The sequence below is a fragment of the Mytilus edulis genome, chromosome 11 (genome assembly GCF_963676685.1).
Source record: "Mytilus edulis chromosome 11, xbMytEdul2.2, whole genome shotgun sequence".
Taxonomy (NCBI): Eukaryota; Metazoa; Mollusca; class Bivalvia; order Mytilida; family Mytilidae; genus Mytilus; species Mytilus edulis.
The window spans coordinates 55,301,922-55,316,660 of NC_092354.1; the positions used below are offsets into that span (position 1 = coordinate 55,301,922).

The 14,739-nt window shown below is 34.0% G+C and overlaps 2 protein-coding genes across 2 annotated transcripts; one reads left to right on the plus strand and one right to left on the minus strand.

Annotated features, from left to right (window-relative positions):
• Positions 1 to 1,216: 1,216 nt before the first annotated feature.
• LOC139494390 (uncharacterized) lies at positions 1,217 to 2,293 on the minus strand. Its single transcript, XM_071282553.1, has one exon. The coding sequence runs from the start codon at positions 2,291 to 2,293 to the stop codon at positions 1,217 to 1,219; it is 1,077 nt and encodes a 358-aa protein (XP_071138654.1).
• Positions 2,294 to 5,084: 2,791 nt separating this feature from the next.
• LOC139494391 (uncharacterized) lies at positions 5,085 to 6,503 on the plus strand. The gene has a single exon (XM_071282554.1). It carries the CDS (start codon positions 5,085 to 5,087, stop codon positions 6,501 to 6,503), a length of 1,419 nt encoding a protein of 472 aa, XP_071138655.1.
• Positions 6,504 to 14,739: the final 8,236 nt, after the last annotated feature.

Genomic DNA, 14,739 nt, shown 5'->3' on the forward strand with positions numbered 1-14,739 from the left:
ATACACTGTGAATTTGGTATTTTTTATTTGTAATACAATTATAAAAGAAAACAATTAGATTAAAAGTCTTTAACATCACTGGCTTTCACCCATGAATTAAACTTGGTTGGCCAGTTTAACCATTTGATATAATATTGTTTATAGGGTCCTCTTCCTTTTGTTTTTAACACTTTCTCAATTTTCCACAAGGAATTGTTTTTGACGTTTATTTGTTGGAGTTCAGATTGGTAGTAGGATCAAGAAATTTCATCTCCATGGTAATCTTTGATGCGATATAACGGTGTCATGCTTCTCCAGAATCGTCCGGATATCGTGAATACCTCACCCGTCCATTTTTCGTCATATTCCCGAGAAAAAATATTTCTCAAATATGTAAGTCTAACCCGATCGCCAAGTTTAAACCTGAAGTGGTAAATTTTCTTTAACTTTCCAGAATGTGGTCTTTTTCGATAAGCGGACCGTTTCAGCATTTTCTTTTTTTACTTCTATGGGTGCCATGTCGATAGTGCTATGAATAGTGTGGTTGTATCCATCTGCAAAGCTTTGAAGCTTGTTTACGTATCTATAAGACTGATTGTACGAAAAGTAGCGATATATTTTCGCTTTTATTGTTTTTATAACACGCTCGGACACTGATGCTTTGACCTCATTCAACGCATAAAAATGATTAATCTCTTCCTTTTTAAAAACTGTCTGAACTCTCTTTGCCTTGAACTCCTGTCCCACATCCGTTCTTATTCTATTTGGAACTCTTCCTGTTTTAAATATGTCTTGAAATGCAGTTGCCACGGACTCGCCTTTTTTATCTTTAAGTTTTCGTAACCATAAATACATTGAAAACACATCGATGACTACCAATACGTATTTATATTCTTTGTTGTATTTTGAAAACTTCACCATATCCATAAGGTCAGCAGACCATTGGTCATCTATGCCAGTAACAACAATTTCCGTTCTATTCTGTGGTCTCCTTAATGGTCGTTGTAAACTGTATGGTTCTTGGCTTTGTAACCATTTTCGTATCTTATATTTACTAATTTTGTACTTCCCTTCTTTTTGTACATAATTATAAAGTTTGTCTGGTCCAGAAAAACTGGCAGGATTTGACGGAATGAAGTAAATTTCCTTTAGATATTTCTCCCATGCAGACATGTTGTCAACACAAATATCAAAATGGATATAATGAAACGCGTGTTATACAGTACGTTATAAAGGACTAGTCTTCCTCTTGTATATCTTCGTCAGTGTCCTCTTCATCATCCTCATCGTCATTATCCTCAGTGTCAGTATTTATTTCAAAGTAATCATCATCAAATAATTCATCAAATTGATGTCGCTTTTTCATGAGAATACGCCGAATTTGAGTTTCGTAATCTGTATCGTTTTCAGCAATATCCTGAATTTGTTGTACAATGTCAGAGTGCACTTTGCTTTCATCTAGGGGAACAATCAGTTTCAACAATTCAGTATAGCGTTTAAAAAATTGACGTTGAACAATATGGCTTATTTTTTCATTGCTTCGTTGAATTGCATCTTCCTCATTCATACCTTCTTTCACGTACTTGTCATATTTTGTATCCCAAGTATCTTTCGCTGTATCAATGGCTTCATGTAATAGGCTTTTATATCCTTCATTATCGTCCATATTAACATCTTCACTACCATCGTCTGAAACACTATCATATTTAATCCATTCTGAGCTTGATTTTTTTGAAGGACTTTCATTTCCTAGGTCTTCGTTGTCTCTTTTCCTTTTCAAATATTCGTTTTCTGGACACCAATGTTTGATATGTCTTTGTAAATCGTGCATGCTGTCAAGCACTACTCCACAATCGTCACAGGAGGGCATTTTTTCATACGTCTGTTCACCAGGACCGTCTTCGTACGAATAAGGAACGGGTGAATGTTGGACTGTTCTTATATCATTTGAAGTAGGAATGACTTTTTTGGTCTTTGCTGATTGTTGCTGTAAAACGTTTCCAAGCAGTCGGTTCGTTTCGGGTGTCGTTGGTTTTAAATCCAGAAGAAGATAGCCAAATGGTTGACTAGTTGATTCTTCAAATTTTTCTAAAAAGTATGGTCCTTTTCCAGGATACATTTGTCTGCCTAAAGTCATTATCTGTTGTTTATCGACAGGGTTGTTAAATAATACCAAGTAGTGACAATTTCTTCTCTGTGTAGGATCTTTACTGAAGTAAAGATTTTGATTTAATACTACAACTGATAGATTTCTATGATGGCTACCTTCCGTAAACAAGTCTGTGATTCTAGGATCTTTTGCTGATGTTGACATTAAATCGTCCAAAATTATATAAAGTATTTCTTACACTTGGGTTTATATAACTATCCTTCTCTAAATCAACTGGTATTCCTTGTATGAATTCAACATATGGTCTAACCGTCTTTTGTATTTCGTCGTAGAGTGGTTGCCAACGTCTGTATAGCCATAGTATTCTGTGAATAGTGAGCTGAATCAATCTTAAATTTTGAAGAAGTTGTTTCACAAAAAATGTTTTGCCACATGATGTTGGTCCGCTCACCGTCATCGTGAATGGATGTTTAAAAACAAAGTGTTCTGTTTCCTCCTTCCGAGGCGGCGGTGTATCTTCATCACGCGGCGGCGGCGGCATATCCTCATTACGCGGTAGCTGCTGGTCCCCCCTTTGCGGCGGCGGCGGCGGTGGATGTGATGTTCCTTCCCTCTGCGGCGGCGGCGGCGGCGGCGGTGGTGATGTTCCTTCCCTCTGCGGCGGCGGCGGCGGCGGCGGTGATGTTCCTTCCCTCTGCGGCGGCGGCGGCGGGTCTTCATGACTGGTCTGCGGATATGGTTCAGTGATTCCATGTTTGTTTCTATGATGTCGAATCATAACGTCTTTTCTAGAAAATTGAAATTTACATACGGGACACGTTTTATCGTCCTTCTGTTCTCTCACGAAGGCAGCTGTATACTGATATATCTATCCAGTGTTTCAATTTATATATTTATATTTGATAATACGGCATTATGGGTAAATATACTACTATTTAAGATAATTTGTTTTTTCAGAATCCATTCATTTACATTTAAACAACAAGGAAAGAAGGATGCCTAATAGATTTGAATGTCAACAATGTGGTGCATCATTTTCTAAAGTTGGGATGTTAATCAATCATCGTCGACAATTTGGACATAAGGATACTTTTCCATGTACAATTTGTCAGAAAACGTTTGGCCGAAGGAATAATCTGGATCTTCACATGCTGCGACATCGGGATGGGTCTTTATTCCAATGTAAAACATGCGGTCTATTGTTTTCAAGAATTGATAATCTACAACGTCACACAGAAGAAAAACATACCCAGACAGGAGGAGGATTAAAAAGAAAAGCCACGAATGATGAAAACCCAGTCTTAAAGCGACACATCACAAGGAAAGACAATCCGGAACAGTTTTATGACCTACGTGTACTGTCAACTCAGCCTATACCTAAATTCAATACCACAACGACTCGTTACAAAGTATCATTCAAAGAAATAGAAGTGCAGGATTTACCACAGATTTTGAAAACTTTACGACTTTTGTTTGGATCTATTATCAATAACATAACAGAGTTTATGCAATCAACAGATCTTATTCGATTGTCAATTCAATGTCCTGAGTTGGACTTTCCTATAACAATACCGTTTATGAAAGTATCTCAATTGTCCGTTGAAACATTACTACGTGAAATAGAGAGGGTATTGCAGTCGTATGAACAATTTGTATTGGATGATTCACTTGAAATAGAGATGACACACGTTGAACTCCCTGTTGGTGGAACAAGAAATCAAGGAAAATACGTTGATCTTGAGCGATTTATGAAAACTAAGCAATGTATTCTTACCATAAGAAATAGAGATGATCTATGTTGTGCCAGGGCATTAGTTACCGCAAAAGCAAACCTAGACAAACATGAAAACTGGAACAGTATTCGTCAAGGTAGAAAAATTCAAGAACATCTAGCAACTGATTTACATACTCTTGCACATGTTCCTCTGCATAAATGTGGAATTGAAGAAATCAAAAAGTTTCAAGCAGTGATGCCAGAATATCAAATACACGTTGTTTCAAAGGAACACTTCAATGGAATCATATTCCAAGGACCAGAGGCAGAAAAAAAGATTTATTTGTATTTTCACGATGAACACTTTGATGTGATTACTAGTATGCCTGCTTTCTTATCCCGTAGTTATTATTGTCACACCTGCAAAAAGGGATACCAGCACAAAGAGGAACATCGTTGCAATAACATCTGTACATCATGCCATAAAATTCACGAAAAAAAAGATGACGACTGAATATACTGTAACGACTGTAACCGTCATTTCAATGGTGAAGAATGCTATAGACTACATGCACAGACTACCAGGAAAGGAAACTCTACATGCAAATCATACATTAGATGCAAGATTTGCAGTCAAACTATTAATAAGAAAATGCACAAAAAAGAACATATATGTGGTGAGATATATTGCAAGACTTGTAAAGATTTCTACGAAGTTGGACATCTCTGTTTCATGTTGCCGGTTGAAGGTGACAAATTTACAGAAAACACTCTAAATGACGATATGGACACTGTAGATGAGGATGACACCAAAAACCAAGTTTATATTTTCTTTGATTTCGAATGCACTCAAGACGATTTAGTTGAATGTGAGGACGGGTTTAAACCAGAACGAGACACCTCGAAATGCAAGAATTGTAAAAAATCTAAATGTGGAACTTATGAATACAAACCAAACCTATGCGTTGTACAACAAGTATGCTTAGAGTGTTTAAAAGAGGAACTGACACCACTTAGTGTATGTGAAAATTGTGGAAAGAATGAACTTATTTTCAGTGGAATGAATACGACATTTGATTTTTGTCAATGGCTTTTTCTGGAGAAAATAATGGAGCCACAGTGATCTGTCACAATTTCAAAGGATATGATTCTTTTCCCATTCTACAATACCTGTACCAGAACGGTGTTCTCCCAAAGATTGTTCCGAGTGGAGCAAAAAACATGTCTATTGAAGTCCCATCATGCAACATACGTATGATTGACTCACTTAATTTTTTACCCATGGCGCTTTCAAAACTGCCTAAAATGTTTGGTATCAAAGAACTACAGAAAGGATACTTTCCACATCTGTATAACAGAAAAGAAAACCAGATCAGAGTTCTTAATCAGCTGCCGGATGTCAAGTTCTATAACCCAGACACAATGAAATCAGAGGACAGAGAAAACTTTCTTGAATGGTATGAAACTAACGCGAAAGTCATGTTTGATTTCCAAAAGGAACTTTTGAAATACTGCCGATCTGATGTAGATATATTAAGACGATGTTGTTTAAGGTTTCGAGAATTGTTTATGTGTATGACTAAATCAGCTACTGGAGATGGAGGTATTGATCCGTTTGAAACTTGTATTACTATAGCTTCGGCATGTAATTTGGTGTTTCGCACTAAATTCTTAAGTGCTGATACTATAGGCATCATACCAGCACAAGGATATCGCCCTGAAGAGAAACACTCTGTAAAAGCCATACAATGGATTAAATTTATATCACAAACAAAGGGGGTGGATATTCAACACGCTCGAAACGGTAGTGAGAAGATAATTGACCAATACAGAGTAGATGGGTTTTATGAGAACAGCGAAGGTGAAAAGATAGTATTGGAATATCATGGGTGTTTTTGGCATGGATGTCCAACCTGTTACACACAACATACCATCAACACTGTCAATAAGTTATCAATGGAGGATTTGTATCATCAAACAATGGTAAAGAAGACCCACATTGAAAAGCAGGGCTACACATATACATGCATTTGGGAATGTGAGTTTGACAAACATATCAGGGAAGATGAAAACATTAAAAAGTTCATTGACTCCTTGGATATTGTTACTCCATTAGAGCCAAGAGATGCCTTTGCAGGAGGGAGGACAGAAGCCTTTAATTTATATCACGAGTCTTCCTTTGACGAATCTATCAAATACTACGATGTAACCTCGCTTTACCCGTACATAAACAAAACGGGCAAAGTTGTAATAGGGCATCCTAAAATAGTAACAGAGAATTTTGATGATCTAACGATGTATGAAGGACTAATCAAATGCAAAGTTTATCCACCTAGAGGCCTACATATTCCAGTGTTACCCGCTAAAATTAACAACAAACTGATGTTCTTCTTGTGTAGAACATGTACTGAGACAAAACAGCAAACAACCTGCCATCATGGTAATGAAGAAAGATCCTTTACCGGAACATGGGTGACAGATGAGCTAAAGATGGCAGTAAATAAGGGATATATACTAACTACAATATATGAAGTCTGGCATTTCCATGAAGCTGAGCAATATGATCCCATTTCAAAAACAGGAGGCATTTTCACAGAGTACATAAATACTTTTCTGAAGATGAAGCAAGAGGCAAGTGGGTGGCCTAGTTGGTGTATTACCAAGGAACATAGGCAACAATACATTCAGGACTACTATTAGAAAGAAGGCATTTTACTCGACTACAATAAGATAGAAAAAAATCCTGGGTTACGCGCACTGGCAAAATTAATGCTAAATAGTTTTTGGGGTAAGTTTGGACAGCGGACAAATTTACCACAGGTCGATTATGTATCCGAGCCTTCTATATATTTCGATATGCTGACCAGTGATCAACAAGAAGTTACAGGTGTGAACTTTGTCACAGATGAAATGTTGGAAATGCGTTGGAGGAATAAAGCGGAGTTTGTTGAGTCATCAGGAAGAACTAACGTCGTGTTGGCGTCATATACAACTTCTCAAGCTAGACTCAAATTATACAGTTATTTGGAACAACTAGGACAGCGGGTACTCTACGCTGATACCGATTCTATTGTTTTCACTGTGAAGGAAGGTGAATGGGAGCCGTCGTTAGGGGACTACCTCGGAGATCTTACAGATGAGGTTCCCGAGAACAAGATTACACATTTTGTAACTGGTGGTCCAAAAAACTACGCATACAAGTTGCATAAACCTGATGAAAGAGGAAATCAAACAATTTGTAAAGTGCGGGGTATAACGTTAAACTATAAAAATGCTTTAAGTATTAACTTTGAAACAGTGCGTGAAATGGTTACTAATGGCATTCAAGGTGACAAAATAACTGTTTGGGACGAGAACAAGATTATAAGAGACAAACAGAACAGTAGAATCATAACATGTAAAGAGAGTAAAGATTATAAAATTGTATTTGACAAAAGAGTTATCACTGAAAAGTTCATTACAAAACCGTATGGATACTAGATTTTGTAGCTTCTTAATCTTTTAGAGATGAATGTCATTGCTTTTAATTAAAATGTGATTTAAACAAACTGTTTGCTATTTTGTTTATTTATTTACTGAATATATATATATATATAATATATATATAACATATACCGAAAACATATTCAAACAACAATGAAAGCACAAAACGAAACACATTTATCTTTATCTTCAAATCTTTAAGATAATATATACAAGCCATAATCTCTTTTTTTACTATTTAGATTTAACGTATTTAACAAATGCAATCATCTTTAATCATCTATTATTACTAACCATCAAAAACAAAATACTGAACACCGAGGAAAATTCAAAAAGAAAAGTCTCTAATCAATTGGAAAAATTTGATGAACTTAATTAAATTATTTTATTTCATTGTACTGACAATGTCATGTATGTGTATGTTTGGTCGATTAAACCATCACTTAAAATTCTGATACGCCATTTAACTGACCAAACAACCATGGTCTTAAACTATAATCAATCAATATGACCATTTGACCAATGTTGACGCTACATGTTAATGGGAAATTAATTAATATACTTAATCATATTATTAATTGTCATAATTAATTATTAATTAAGAAAACATAACATTTCCTTAATTATATTACTAATAAAAAAAATTGACCACTTGACCCTTGTCGAAAATTCCCTCCTCCAAACAAAATGGCGGCTTTAACATTGGGTCTATGGGGAAAAAGTGGTCTAGTCTAACAGGGATGACTACTTAAGAACGCAAACCGATAGTGTGCTTTTGAAATGTGATCTATAATGCGAATGAATCAAGACGTGTAGGATAGTTGGTCAACACAATGAATACAATTTTCAAAACCGTACCATAGTACAAATATGTAGATGCTATAAGGTTAAACTATTAAAACAAACAAACAAAAATTGAATTAAAATTTTATAATAAACTAACGTTCCGGTGAGTAATTTTTTTTTTTCAAATTCTTTTGAATATATATAATATCAATAAACACGAACGTCAAGTATTTATGGATGGACATTTTATTTATCGAATGAATCTACTTTTAAATTCTAACATTCCACTATGTGAATATCACTGGGGTAAAGCTGATGACCATAACTGCATTCACGGTCATCCCAAGATGTCGGATGAAAAATTAGGTCAGTTTCTGTATTGTCTGTTAAAGTGTTTCTATATCATTTTCTTTATAAATCATACATTGAAACGATGTAAATTTATAAAAGAATCACTCGGAAATCACTAATTACTTTTGAGAAATGTGCATGAAACGGGAAATTCGATTTGAAAAAATCGCCAAGATGACCGTAAATCACAATCGAGATGACCGTAACAGAATCGAATCAGCGATTCATAACAAGGGTGACCGTAACTGCTTTTAAGATGACCGTAATTTGTAAATGATGACCGTAACTTTTAAAGGATGACCCTCAATTTTAAGAAATATCCGTATTTATATAACTATCTTTTTGTATCAAATGATTAATCGTGTTGGTATACACATATTAATATGAGAGTTTTATCCTATAGGTAGAAGAAAATAAGACGTGCTTCAAATGCAAAGATTACCATATGTATCTTTTTTACAGTAGAGGGTTTAATTTTTAAAATGAATTTGCCAAAAGACATGCAAATGAACAGGAAGGGAAAACATGCTACAAAAGCGCGATAAAATGACACCTTACAAGCATAATGAAAAAAATGCGGTGCACAGCCTTCAACTGCTCGACAAAAGATTTTTTTTTGTTTCTGGGATTCCTTTGAATGACATATAATAAATACACATTTTTAAAAATGCCAAAAATTTGCATGTACACCCATTGATATTATATCGTCTTTCATTTTGCAAATAAAATAACAGAAATATTTTGAAAATATCATTCGAATAAACTAGTGAAGGTGAGCTCCAGCAAAGTAGATCCTTAAAATAGTATTATACGAAAAGCGTATTACAAGGCGGAACGTTGTCAATTTGTATATATACAGAAATGTTATTCATACAGTCAGGATTCTACTTCTTCAAAATTATCTCCCCATTACGCCAGTTCATGCTCACAATCGTAGAAATGGAAGCCATTGTAGGGATGACGCTCTGCCAATTTTGCTCTTGAAAACTGATAAATTTATCCACATAGCACCATTACGATCGATCGTTATATGTCAGTTATATTTTAAAAGACAAATGTATCTACTAGCTAATGAGCATTAGTTAATGATCTTGTCTGCATTGATTCAACTTAAAAATATTGTCTGTTCGGATGTCAGATGGAATTTTTGAAAATTCTTAAGCATTTAAAAAAATTCTAATTAAATATTTCGTGGAAGGGCAGACTAAACATTTTCAGTGGTTGAAGATTATAAACCCTAGTTATCGCACACAAGAAAATCATATTTTTTCGAAGATATCCATTTTCATCATCCAAATTAAAAGACTGTCGTCAAGTACTTTTAGAAAAAATAGCTATTCGAACACTCCTACTCTGTTTTTGTGATTCATTAGATAGGTATCTCACTTGACCCATATATTTCATCTTTTCGTACTGTCATTTTTTTACGTTTTGATATATAATAATGATAGAATCTGAAGCGAGATGCTATATAAAATACTCTTGCTTTGTACGTTTTAAAGACAAAATATACACCCCAAACATGCCCTAACATAAAAAGATGCACTCGATTTTTCTCTTTTCGATACAATCGTTACCTGTTTTGGGGAATTTTTTCTTGATTCACGTAATGGACGGGCAGACACGAAAATTTCTGAACTAAAAGATTGATATGTTCTCCGTCCGTGATAAAAAAAAATCGGAGGTTATGCATTTTCTACATCCAACTTATAGATACTATATATAAAAAAGAAGATGTGGTATTATTGCCAATGAGACAACTATCCAGAAAAGACCAAAATGACACAAACATTAACAACTATAGGTAACCGTAAGGCCTTCAACAATGATCAAAGCCCATACCGCATAGTCAGCTATAAAAGGCCCCGAAAAGAACCATGTCGTCGACTTGATATCGAAATGTTTTGCATTACTATGTATTAGATACATTGAAAACTTATGCAAATGGTGTTTTTAAAATAAGAAAATTGTCGTTTTATTTGTTTCTATTAACTTTTTAAAAATTTGTTACTATATCAAACATTACAGTTAACATTTATCGCTTTCTCGATAAACACAGAGCTTCGATTCTTTTGTTCTATTTCAAAAGTGTTTCCGCCTGCATATATCAAGACAAATTAAGATTTTAATCTGATTCCTCTGGAACCATACTCATGGGCTCGATTACCAAATATTCGTATGTATTATTAATGTTTTTTAATGCTCCATTTATTGGCATTATGTTTTTCTGGTTTGTGCGTACGTTCGTCCGTTCGTCTGTTTGTTTGTCCGTTTGTCCAGCTTCAAGTTAAAAAAATTGAAACTTAGTACACATTTTCACTATGGTATGATCTTTTTAATTCTAATGCCAAATTACAGTTTTATCCCATTTTCATAGTCCACTAAACATAGAAAATGATAGTGTAGATGAGGCATCCGTGTACTAGGGACACATTCCTGTTTCTTCAAATTTTCGTCATATCGCTGTCAATTTGTGTTAAAATTTTAACGTCGATATCAATAAATATTTCATTGTTTACGAGAAATATGCAATTTACTATAAGTGTTATAAATCCTAAATATGGCCAATTATATTATAGTTTAAAAAAAGAAATTTATGAAACATATTTATATCCGCTAACGAGCCCCTATTGAGATCGACAAACTCAACAAAAAATCTTTGAATACAATACGGATATTTCTTAGAATTGATGGTCATCCTATAAAAGTTACGGTCGTCCTATATAAATTACAGTCAGTCTTTACAAATTACGGTCATCCTTTACAAGTTACGGTCATCTTTTTACCAATCACGGTCATCCTTGTTTTATGTTACGGTCATCTTGAAAATATTTTGATTATGATTTACGGTCATCTTAACGATTTTTTCAAATCGAATTTCCCGTTTCATGCACATTTCTCGGAAGTAATTAGTGATTTTCGAGTGATTCTTTTATAAATTTACATCGTTTCAATGTATGATTTGTAAAGAAAATGATATAGAAACACTTTAACAGACAATACGGAAACTGACCTAATTTTTCATCCGATATCTTGGGATGACCGTGAATGCAGTTACGGTCATCAGCTTTACCCCAGTGAATATATTACTATACAAAATATAAGCAAAGACTTCTAAATCCATACTAAAACAGTATAAAATAATCAACATTATGGTTGTTATTAAATTTTATTGTGATTATTGTAAATTATTTTTGTGGTTGTTGTGAGCTGCAAGGATTTAAAATCATGCTTTATGAATTGAAAACACACAAGTATTTTTGTTCACGACCGTTTAAAATTTAAATATTTAATAAATTTATTTTACTTTCCGTTTTATGGATATATTATAATACAAAAAAATAAATAATAATTACTCATAAAACCCGGCTAAATACTAAAATTAATTAATTAACGTAGAAATATAATGATTATTGTTTATAAACATTTTTTGTAGGATGCAAGAATTTATTTGGATTTAATTTATATGTTTCCTTTACAAATGAATATTTAAAAATACCAAAGCAGAGTATCTTGTCATATAAAATACTTATTTCTTAATTGAAACTATGAAAATATTCTGATTTCAATCATTGTTAGTTTCTTCAGAAACATAAATAAAGTATTATATATTTTTTATATATTTCTTTGATTCCGATTGAATTAAATTCTTTCGATAAGAATATTATCTTTCTGTTTTCCGATCTAAAATTAACATTTTAAACAGAATGTTCTTTCCCGATAGTCTATGATGAAATACACAGTAGTATCCCGTGGTTAAATCTTCAAACATAATTTGTTTACATGTTATCGAGACAACAGACAATACTACGTTATAATTGACCCAGATGCACACAGTGTACAGTGGTCGTTTTAAAACAAATATAATTGCGTCGTCAAGGGCCATCAAGGGACCATATCAAAGACGTAGATAACAACCTGTGAAGACCTGTATTGATGACCCAAAACTTTCGAGACGCTCCGAGAATTTTATTCTGACTTCCGGCCGAGAGATATCGAGTGGCCCATAGACACATCCAAAACTCGCCAATATATAAGCATGAAACCCCTCGGGGGGTTCATGCTAAAATTAATGTAAAACAAATATGTAACACATAAACAAACAACAACCACTGAATTACAGACTACTGACTTGGAACGGGCAAATTGAAGCCTATTTCAACGCAAATAACTTGTACATTGATAATGTGTCGGCGACGACATTATGTCAAAGACATATTTAAGCTGTTTAGTGTTTCTGTTCTTTTGATTCCGCTATCATTTTTTCCACTAACACTTGTATTCCCTTTTTAATTCATAGCTTTTTTATTAAATTTCTGACCTACAAAGTTCATCCCCGGGTTGAATAAGAATTCATTTACTCCCAATGTGTATTCTTTGTGATATATTTTGAGGGCAATTTTTTGTTGTTAGCTATAAAAAGGATCAAATAATTTATAATATAAAACAATTCAAACCAAGAGACTAATGGACTAGTTCATGACAAAACGAAATAAACAAAAAACTGATATAACAGATTGACCCAAACAACTAAATTACAAGCTCATCATTTGGGACAGATTTGTAACAAACAATAATGTCGGGCATATGTCTTTCGAGGAAATATTTCATTTAGTTATTGTATGGATTATTGCTCTTATTGGGTTATATTTTTCCGAAAACAAAACATTTATTCAATTTTAAAGGACTACCTTTTCTGTTACCTCTGCTTATAACTGCAGTTGCATGTATCGATAAGTATTAAAAAGGTAAAGACAACTTTTGGACAGTAAAACAAACAAGAGGCTGTGACAACGACAGCAAACCGGATTTATTAATATTTATTTGTGTCCTGGCAATATCACAAGAACCATTACTGATGAATGGTGAAAGTGAAAATCTTATAGATTGAATGGTTCATGAGTAAATGCAACAACGTGAATGGAAACGCCATTTCACAATCTTTCAAGAACCATAACTCCTGAACGGTAAAAGTCAAAATCGTCATTATTGAACTTGACCTCTAATTTGCCATCAGTAACAACATATAAAAATTTCAAAAGCTTTGGTTGAATGGTTCTTGAGAAAATGCACGGACACGACTGGAAACTCCATTTTTCAATCTTTCAAGAACCATAACTCCTGAACGTTAAAGTCAAAATCGTCATTATTGAACTTGACCTTCATTTAGTTGTCAGTAACAACATATTAAAATTTTAAAAGCTTTGGTTGAACGGTTCATGGGTTAATGCACGGACAACATTTGATTGACGCCCGCCCTCCCGCCCGCCCGCCCGCCCGCCGTACATCCCCAAATCAATAACCGACATTTTTGTCACAAAAATCCGGTTAATAAAAGTCAAACAAAACCGCAATATTAAGAGTTCAAATGTACATAGTACCTCAAATAAAAATACTGCATGCATGGTCGCTCATGCTTGTATTTGTTAATAAAATACATGTGTATCCTATGGTAAGGCGTTCCAAAAACAACGGATTTGTAATTTCTCTTTAATTAATCCGATATGTTATTTTTTCATTTCGTTCGTAAAGAGAATTACCTCGAGTAATTATTATCGATCGAGGTGTCCAATAACGAACAGTTCGCTCTAAGCATTGTCGATACCGCTTTAACTTATACCAAATGAATGATACAACTCACAGTTCATTTATTATAGTAAAGGATATATAAACCTTAAAATCACGATTTTGCCTTAGACTCTACACGACAACATACAAGAGGTTTTAAACCGCGGACTATAATAATCACAAGTTTTAGTTTGTATTAATAATGGTTTTTTTTAACTAATAGATTATAGGTAATGTTTAAATTTGCATAAGAACAGTCTTTTTGATTCCCGTTACTGTTCAAGCGCATATGATCGTTCAGGTAAATCATTTTGTTTTACACATCATGGCACAGCTTAAGACTGTACTCTGTTCTCAGTCAATGTGATGGACAAGTTATACTTCACTTAGCGAAAAATCATAGTTTACAACGTGTAAAAGTGTTCTGAAGCGCAGATTCATCAACCGACGACATTTACAGATATTGCCCTCTTCAGCAACAAAACAAACAAAAATCCGTTCGGAGAAATAGTAAGAAAAAAGTATTTCCAAAGGAGTTAGTCCGGTAAGGGCCGAAATTGGCCTTAAATTTCAGGTTCATCTGACGAAAGATTTTGGACGCTTTTTAAACACTAAAGTGTCTATTTTTGTTGATTCAATTAGTTTATGTGAAAGAATTTTATTGATTTAGTAATTAAAAACGCTCCGATTCAAGCTTAAATATGAAAAAAATCTAACAATTATGCCAAAAATAGTCATACGGTTTTTT

Bases quoted from the DNA above. Each gene is read 5' to 3' on its own strand.
- LOC139494390 (XM_071282553.1), bottom strand. From the start codon at position 2,293: ATGTCAACATCAGCAAAAGATCCTAGAATCACAGACTTGTTTACGGAA.
- LOC139494391 (XM_071282554.1), top strand. From the start codon at position 5,085: ATGGCGCTTTCAAAACTGCCTAAAATGTTTGGTATCAAAGAACTACAG.